Source organism: Petromyzon marinus, chromosome 6, assembly GCF_048934315.1.
Source record: "Petromyzon marinus isolate PM22_M1 ecotype Great Lakes invasive population chromosome 6, UKy_Petmar_22M1.pri1.0, whole genome shotgun sequence".
Lineage (NCBI taxonomy): Eukaryota > Metazoa > Chordata > Hyperoartia > Petromyzontiformes > Petromyzontidae > Petromyzon > Petromyzon marinus.
Genome location: NC_133672.1, coordinates 122,386 through 131,558, shown reverse-complemented (window position 1 = coordinate 131,558; position 9,173 = coordinate 122,386). Strand labels below are relative to the sequence as shown.

General features: G+C 54.6%; 1 protein-coding gene across 1 annotated transcript; it reads right to left on the bottom strand.

Moving 5' to 3' along the window:
• Positions 1 to 8,234, bottom strand: LOC103091842 (bone morphogenetic protein 2). Its single transcript, XM_032948490.2, has 2 exons — positions 7,661 to 8,234; positions 1 to 1,860 (listed from the first exon to the last, which is right to left on the bottom strand). The coding sequence occupies exons 1-2, from the start codon at positions 8,229 to 8,231 to the stop codon at positions 932 to 934; spliced, it is 1,500 nt and encodes a 499-aa protein (XP_032804381.1). The 5' UTR covers positions 8,232 to 8,234; the 3' UTR covers positions 1 to 931.
• Positions 8,235 to 9,173: the final 939 nt, after the last annotated feature.

Genomic DNA, 9,173 nt, shown 5'->3' with positions numbered 1-9,173 from the left:
AACGTTAAATTCACATTTTCATTATAGCTAAATATATAAATACAGACATGTGTGCTGATATATCAATGGATATAACAATAAATATATAAAGGATTTAAAACTTTGTGATCATTGTAGTTTATATAATATAACGATAATAACCCAACGTTTCATTATAAAATTAATGCAGGTAAAATGTTCGTGTGCAGAACTTATTTGTTGTGTGGACTTTGTTTCATTAGTTATATAAATATTTAATCATTTAGGAAAACAATTATTCATGACCATCCAGTATATTTAGTTTTTGTATAAATACAGAGTGGAAGAAAGTTTCATAGCGAGAGTCATTTGTGCCGCACGGCGTTGGTTCTCTTCGCCTGGCGTGCCACCCAGGGCTCTTTGTAGAGTCGCCATCTTCACGCACCACCCCGATCTCACGGCAATACTTCGTGAAAAAAAATGCAGTGGTGCTTCCCAAAGCAGAGAGCCCCTGCCAGGATGGTCCTTCTGTTTACGTCGTCACATTTTACTCCATTCCTTCCGAGATGAGACCGGACCCTAGCTGCACGATCACTGCCAGCGCCACGATTCATGTTCACGCCTCGCATCAGAACGCACTGCGGCACGCCAGCGGTGCCCTGGCACGTGTCCCATCATGGCAAAGATGTCTCCAACATTTCATCCAATTATCTCACTTTAGTCAAATTGCAAATTGGGCCCCCGAAGGTAAAAATCAAACAAAATGTGAAAAAGGGGCTGAACAAAGCATCAGGGATGATTGGAGTAAGGTCAGGGCCGGGGTCAGGAGTAGCGTCAGTGCTGATGTCTGATCGGCTAAGTTGTTAGGATCAGGGATCGGGTCAGGTCACCATAATGAGCTCTTACCCCATGCCTGCCATCGCAGCGTCGCCCCTCTCCACACTTCAGGCGCTTCTCGCATTGACAGCGCCATTTAGCGGCAGCCGCAGCCCTCCACCACCATGTCCTGGTAGTTCTTGAGCACCACCTTGCCGTACTCGTCCAGGTAGAGCATGGAGATGGGGCTGAGCTCCGTGGGCACGCAGCAGGCGCGAGGGATGCTCGCGTTCACCGAGTTGACGAGCGTCTGCACGATGGCGTGGTTCGTCGAGTTGAGGTGGTCGGCCAGAGGGAAGGGGCACTCGCCGTGGCAGAAGTAGGCGTGGTACCCGGGCGGCGCCACGATCCAGTCATTCCAGCCCACCTCGCGGAAGTCGACGTAGAGCGCGTGGCGCCTGCAGCTGTAGCGCGGCTTGCGCCTCGCCTTGTGCGCCGCCTGCCTTGGGGCCCCACCGATGCTCCTCCTTGCACGGCTCCGCGGCGTGAATGGGGCCCGGCCGTCGCTGCCAAAAGTGACGAGGAGCGGTCTCGGCTCGGTCTGGTGGCTCCCATCGCCCGGGAAGAGCGAGGCGACGCCCGAGCGGGGCTGCGCGAGCACCGCCTCGCTGGGCACGCCATTGGCGGCCACCCCGCCACTTGGCCGCCGGACGGGCAGCACCTCGACTGCGAAGCCCCGGTTAGGTGCGGAGCCCCGGGTCCAGCGCGACACGGCGGGGCTCACGTCGAACGCTTCCCAGCGCGACTCGTTTGTGCGCACCACGCGAGTGTCCAGCAGCCGGGAGGCAGCGCCCGATGGAGACGATGGCGGCGCCACAACTTCATACACGTTGATGCGCTCCAGCCGAGGGGCCAACTCGCATGCCGGCGAGGATGAGGGACATGGGCTGTGCACGCGTGTGTGGTGCACGCGCAGTTCAGCCGCAGTCACCTCCTCAGAGTCCGGGATGGACGAGAGATTGAAGAGGAAGTGCCACGTTGTTCCGTCTTCCGTGCTCTGCCCAAGTGAGAGCTTCTCCGTAGACTCTGGATACATGCAAAACAACAACAACCTTTGAGTAATTGTGCCTTCATTTATTTGTGCCAAGCTTAGGTGCACTTTCAGGCCATGTGAAGTATGGAAGTGTCACTGGCACGAGGTCACGAGGCAAGCCTCTAATTATATAACTGATTGACAGATGACTTGCATATGCAACACCTGCACACCTCACTGTGCGAACTTGCTGTGTTTTAGCAGCCTAGCACTCCGCTCGTTGTTGCGAGCGTCAATCCTCTGCCCTCTATTGTTGCTGGAGGGCGACTGCCTCCAACTGCCGAGTAGTGTCCTTCACGAGCCTCCTCCATAGAGGACGATCTTGACACCATTGATACCAGCCATCGGCAATCAGCTCCATGTCCTCCTGTACTACATCAGCCCATCTCTTCTCGTGTCCGTTTATCCCCTTCTATCCGGAAAAATAAAAGTTGCTTGAGCATGCATTAGTGGGTTGCGTGACCCAGCCAACGCAGCCTCGCCTATCGGAGGAGCTCACCAATGGCAATGTGTGCATGTATGTTGAACTTTTTTCTCACCGCATGTTGCCAACCGTGATAATCTGAGGTGTGTGTGTGGCCATACACACACAGAGGGAGGTGCCCCATTCTAGATTGTGCGGACCCTTAGTGAAACATTTAACCATTAACATCTTAAAGAGGGCGGATGGGGCCACACCACCCATGCATGGTTAAATTGTCTCGCTGTTGCTGATAACCCCGTAAAGCCAGCTACTCGTTTTAGGTTGAGTCAACCTAGAAGAGGGTTTCAAATGCCATGATGATGTTGCGTATCATGACCAGGAATTGGTGTTAACTGTGATTCCAACACAACACCCACCTGCGTTTAAACTAATGTCAGTTGTCTTACATCAGGGTGGTTTCTGTGATCAGAGCACTTGATTTGGCAACACGAGTTTAAATCCCAATCGGGACGGAGGAAGGAGTGATTTAAAATAAAAAAAGATCAGTACACTTTGTGGGAAGTCTATAGAGGTTGGTTCCAGCCATATAAATGTGGAATTTCCACTCCTATCGTTTGGGATGCTAGATTGTATAAGACCGCAGCCGTGAAAGGATATATTGCATTAATTTTTGGAACGCGAACTTGAATGGGGGAACCGTGCACATTTTTTGTCACGCCTGACATGGCTCAGTGTGTGTGCGCACGTGTGTGTGTGGGCTGTGTGTGTGCGCACGTGTCTGTGTGGGCTGTTTGTGTGTGTGTGCGCACGTGACTATGTGGGCTGTTTGTGTGTGCGCACGTGTGTGTGGGGCTGTTTGTGTGTGCGCACGTGTCTGTGTGGGCTGTGTGTGTGTGTGTGCGCACGTGTCTGTGTGGGCTGTTTGTGTGTGTGCACGTGTCTGTGTGGGCTGTTTGTGTGTGTGCACGTGTCTGTGTGGGCTGTTTGTGTGTGTGCACGTGTCTGTGTGGGCTGTTTGTGTGTGCGCACGTGTCTGTGTTGGCTGTTTGTGTGTGTGCATGTGTCTGTGTGGGCTGTTTGTGTATGTGCACGTGTCTGTGTGGGCTGTGTGTGTGTGCGCACGTGTCTGTGTGGGCTGTTTGCGTGTGCGCACGTGTCTGTGTGGGCTGTGTGTGTGCGCACGTGTCTGTGTGGGCTGTGTGTGTGTGTGCGCACGTGTCTGTGTGGGCTGTGTGTGTGCGCACGTGCCTGTGTGGGTTGTGTGTGTGCGCACGTGTCTGTGTGGGCTGTGTGTGCGCACGTGTCTGTGTGGGCTGTTTGTGTGTGCGCACGTGTCTGTGTGGGCTGTTTGTGTTTATTGCACGTGTCTGTGTGGGCTGTTTGTGTGTGCGCACGTGTCTGTGTGGGCTGTGTGTGTGTGCGCACGTGTCTGTGTGGGCTGTGTGTGTGTGCGCACGTGTCTGTGTGGGCTGTGTGTGTGTGCGCACGTGTCTGTGTGGGCTGTGTGTCTGTGCGCACGTGTCTGTGTGGGCTGTGTGTGTGTGCGCACGTGTCTGTGTGGGCTGTGTGTGCGCGCACGTGTCTGTGTGGGCTGTTTGTGTGTGCGCACGTGTCTGTGTGCGCACGTGTCTGTGTGGGCTGTGTGTGTGTGCGCACGTGTCTGTGTGGGCTGTGTGTGTGTGCGCACGTGTCTGTGTGGGCTGTGTGTGTGTGCGCACGTGTGTGTGTGCGCACGTGTCTGTGTGGGCTGTGTGTGTGTGCGCACGTGTCTGTGTGGGCTGTGTGTGTGTGCGCACGTGTCTGTGTGGGCTGTGCGTGTGCGCACGTATCTGTGTGGGCTGTGTGTGTGCACGTGTGTGTGTAGGCTGTTTGTGTGTGCGCACGTGTCTGTGTGGGCTGTTTGTGTGTGCGCACGTGTTTGTGTGGTCTGTTTGTGTGTGCGCACGTGTCTGTGTGGGCTGTGTGTGTGTGCGCACGTGTCTGTGTGGGCTGTGTGTGTGTGCGCACGTGTCTGTGTGGGTTGTGTGTGTGTGCGCACGTGTCTGTGTGGGCTGTGTGTGTGTGCGCACGTGTCTGTGTGGGCTGTGTGTGTGTGTGGGGAGCGGCAGTGTAGCGGTCAGCGCACTGCACGATGAATCTGGCGACCCGGGTTCGATTCCCGCTCACGGCCAACATCAGTGACGATTATCGGAACCGGTCCCGGGCCTCCCCTAGGTCGACTCAGCCTCAAATGAGTACCTGGTGCGGTGTGTAGTAAACATCGCCACTGGGGAGACAAAGGCGGTCGGGCGTGGTGCTGGCCACCCACCCCCTCGAGTACCGTTTCGGCCTTCATAGGTGCTCGCTAACAGCACTTGCCCCTACAGTCTGTTAAGGCTATATGGGGGATCTTTGTCTTTGTCTTTTGTGTGGGCTGTTTGTGTGTGTGGGGAGCGGCAGTGTAGCGGTCAGCGCACTGCACGATGAATCTGGCGACCCGGGTTCGATTCCCGCTCACGGCCAACATCAGTGACGATTATCGGAACCGGTCCTGGGCCTCCCCTAGGTCGACTCAGCCTCAAATGAGTACCTTGTGAGGTGTGTAAACATCGTCACTAGGGAGATAAAGGCGGCCAGGCGTGGTGTTGGCCACCCACCCCCTTACGTGCCGTGCCAGCCTTTATAGGTGCTCGCTAACAGCACTTGCCCCTACAGCCTTTCAACGCCAATTGAGGTATCTTTGTCTTTGGGCGACTAGGTATGTTTATTGTATGCTCGTGTGTGTGGACTGTTGTCGAACACCGGTGTTGCATCTGCTGTCATCCCAGGCAGTCACCCCATAACACCTAGATCTGTCCCATGATCTTCTGCCAGCAATGCTGTTGACACTTTATATGTGGCCTCAGGGTGCACCTAGGCTGGCACAAGCGTCTTGGTGATGTCACTGCCACTCAGAGTGAATGAGTGCTTGGAAACATGAGTACGCATCAGGGTTGTGTCAGTAGTTGGTAGCGGTTGTGTCGTGGTTCGGGAACTGTTCTACAAACCCAGCGACTGGCGTTCAATCCCATTTATGGCTCTAACATTCGCGTTCAATCCCATGTATGGCTCTAACATTCGTAGCTAATATCTAGGACCTCACCTACGTCGGCTCAGCGTTAAATTAAAACTTTTGGCTTTTCAGCACTGCCATCTGTTACCCGTCACGTAGCCCCGCGGCCTATAACACCGATTACAAACGGTAGTCGCCCATATAAATATATTAGCGTTTGACATCAGACGAAACGCGGCCGCATTCATTATGCTTTGGTTGCAGGTTATCTTTATATATATTAAAACATATCAAATCGTAACGACAAAATATTGTTAATCGCTACGGTTACTCTATTGGAGTCGCTCCTAATGTGAACATCCATTTGAAGGTGAGGGACGGCAAACTGCGTTGGCTTCCCATAGGAGAGCCATGCCACGTGGAGAAAACTTCGGCGCTGAACTTTTCCAAATTCAAGAACAAGAGGCATTAAAAAGGATACGGGCAGCTCCATTCATAGCGAGACATTGAAACAACGGCTCGTGTCCTTCCAGTACCCACACACGTCCAATATTCCCCATATAGTCTCTAAGTGCTGTCAGCGAGTATCTATGAAGGCCAGCAAGTCACACGAAGGGGTGGTGTGGCCAACACCACGCCCGACAGTCTTTGGCTCTCCAGTTCCTGTGTTTATACACTGCGCAAGGTAAATAATTTGAGGCTGAGTCGATTAGGGGAGATCCAGGAACGGTTCAGATATTTGCTACACTGATGTTAGCCGTGAGCGGGAACTGAACTCTGATCGCTGGGTTCGGAGCGCAGAGCGCTAAGAACTACACTACCGCTCCACTACACCTGGACAAAGAGAAACACACAAAGACAAACACACATAGACAAACACACAATATAAAAAGTCAAAGATCCCCCGTATAGCCTATAACAGAATGTCGGGGAAAGTTTTCTTAAGGCAGCCACGGTACACGAGGGGGTGAGTGGCCAGCACCAGGCCCGGCCGCCTTTGTCTCCCCAGTGGCGATTATTTTTGCACACTGAACCAGTCGACCTAGGGGAGGTTCAGAACCGGTTCAAATGATCTCTGTCACTGGTGTTGGCCGCGCGCGGGAATCGAACTCGGTGGCCCGGTTCGTAGCGCAGCGCGCTAAACTCACACGCTCTCAGGCGCACACGCAGTCAAGCAATATACACACGCAACAACAACCGCCATTCGCCACTAAGTGGCGGTGACGTCATCCACGGCGCTTGTGCCAGGTTCTGTGCACCTTGAGGCCACGTGAAGTGTCGAACGCCCGCTGGCAGGAGGTCACGGGGCAGACCCAGGTGCCATGGGTCGACTGACTGAGATGACTGGCTGATGCACTACCTGTGCCCCTTACTGTGCCAACTTGCTGTGCTTTAGCCACCCGGCGCTCCGCTCGTTGTTGTGAGCGTCCCTCCTTTGCCCTCCGTTGTTGTTGGAGGGCGACTGCCTCCAACTGCCCAGTAGCGTCCTTCACGAGCCTCCTCCACAGAGGCCGATCTTGACATGCGGTGGCTGGGCATGCAGGCTACATGACCCAGCGAACGCAGCCTTGCCCAACGGAGGAGCTTACCGATGGGATTGTGTCCAGATCCTTCAAGGATCTGTAACCCCCCCGCACAATACAGTTTCAAACCGGCGCAAATATTCAATCAGAAGGCTCCACAATTCGTAAGCATTGAGAAGGGAGAGCATAACTGTGGCCGAGAAGACCGGAGCTTTGTGTGGCGTGACAGGCCTGTTAGCTTCCACACAGCGATATGCAGATGCACCGCACAGGAGGAGGTGGATGGCCAGCACCAGCACCACGCTCGGCCGCCTTTGTCTACCTAGTGGCGATGATTTTTACACATTGCACCAGGTACTCATTTGAGGTTGAGTCGACCTAGGGGAGGCCCAGGACCAATTCAAATAATCGTTGTCACTGGTGTTGGCGATGAGTGGGAATCGAACTCTGGTCGCCGGGTTCGTATCGTAGTGCACACTCACTCCGGCACACAACACATTCACACTCGCTTGCCCACTCGCATTCGATGTGCTACTTTGCCCCAAAGAACGGCTGAGCGGCTACACAAACACCGCACGTGACCTTTCCCTCTGACAATCACCACCGTAAACTTGCAAACTCAAGTGGCGATGTAAACTTTGAAAAAGGTGCCGCATTCCAATCTCAATAATGTATTCCCTTCCCGCGAGAACGTCGGGCAACACGTGAGCACGTCGCCATCAGTTGTCCGGCACGGGGCGACCTGTCACCCGTGTTGTGACCGCTAGTCCGACTCGAGTCGTTCCCCAGGGGGAGGCGACTTCATTGGCACTCACCGTCGTGATGAAACCCTCGGACGGTGTTTGCTCTTCCTTGCGCTTCCCGTGGGAATGCGACCTCCTCCTTCTCCTCCTCGACATCCACATCGTCTTTGCCCACACGCTCCTTGTCTGCCCGGGCCCATCGCCGTCGGGGGCCGCCTCCGCGCCCCGTGTGCTGCTGGGCACGGTAGAGCTGCACGAGGTAGGCGGGCACTGCGATCCCCGTGCCGGGTCGTGGTCGCCTCTGCAGCCCGAAAACCCCGAGCAGCCTCCCCTCCAGCTCCTCCAGCAGCCGCCGCGAGTTCCCACTCCGCGCTTTCTCCTCGTCATCGCGGCCGAGCGTTGTCGCCGGAGACTTTTCTGCCAGGAGGAGGTCTGCGCGTCTCTCAGATCCTCCTCCTCCTCCTCGTCGCGTTCCGAGTCCTCCTACGCTTCCGATCGATGCTTCTCTCGCCCCCGCGCCTCCAAATCCTCTTGCAGCAGCAGCAGCACCACCTCGTTCTCCAAACCCGAGTCCTCCGTGCGGTGCGGCCAGGTGAAGCAGCGCGGCTGTGATGATGAGAGCGGCTGCTTCGCCTGCGATCATGGTGGGCTGGGAGCGGTGGCACAGACCGCCCCACAATCGCGCATCGTGCACGGGGGGAGGCGCGGGAGTGGCCACCCAGGGGGGTCACGGCTCAACCGTGGTCGTGGGGGGCGGGCGGTGGCTTCTGTGGTGTCGGACTGCCTCTCCCGCGGTTACTCGATCACCGCCTGCTCTGCTCCACCTTTGTTATTCACGGGCGAGCGGGATCACGTATGTGAGGGTGTGTGCGTGCGAGTGTGTCAGTTTCGGAGCTGTGTGCTTGCGTGTGCCAGTGTGTGATGTTTCGGCCGCCTGAAGAGGTGTACGCTCACGGCAATTAGTGCTCTTGCAACTGGTGAGGGATCAATGTTAGATATGTGTGTTTGTTGTTACATCTGAATTGAAAACAAATTTCTTTAGAACTGCTTTTTCATATTTAGTTGTCCTTCCCCCGCATTTCCGATTAGCACGATTGGTTACGCACGGCGCGAAAGAAGTTCAACATACAACATACATACATCTGTGCGTGTGTCTGTGTGCGGCCGTGTGTGTATGTTTATAAACGCGTATGTGTGCGTGTTTGAGACTTATGTACGCAAAAAGAAAATCACTCAGCCACTGTAAAAATAATACAACGGCAGCGATCAATGATTCCCTGATGAGACGAATTCCTCGACCTGTGCCTGACTTCCGTCTCGGCAGCCCTCCGGGTAAAGTGAAGATGCAGTTCATGCGTCGCTTTCATCTCCGTGTCTCTCGTTCGATCCGAAACGTGACCCGAGTCATCATTATGAATATTCCCTTCGGTCTTCAACTCGCCCAGAACCTTCCCGAGGTGCGTTGTGCCGCAACGCGAACGCGGCACCCTCGCGATGTAGAATTCCTGAAGACGAATGATGATGTGCAGTCTTCTCGTTGCTTCTATAGATCGTTGTGAATCGTCTCTGTAAAACGAAACTCAAC

Excerpts from the sequence above, each read along its gene's own strand:
- LOC103091842 (XM_032948490.2), bottom strand. The coding sequence starts at position 8,231 with ATGATCGCAGGCGAAGCAGCCGCTCTCATCATCACAGCCGCGCTGCTT. Across the intron at positions 1,861-7,660 it reads CCGAGGGTTTCATCACGACG|AGTCTACGGAGAAGCTCTCA; the intron begins GTGAGTGCCAAT and ends GCATGTATCCAG.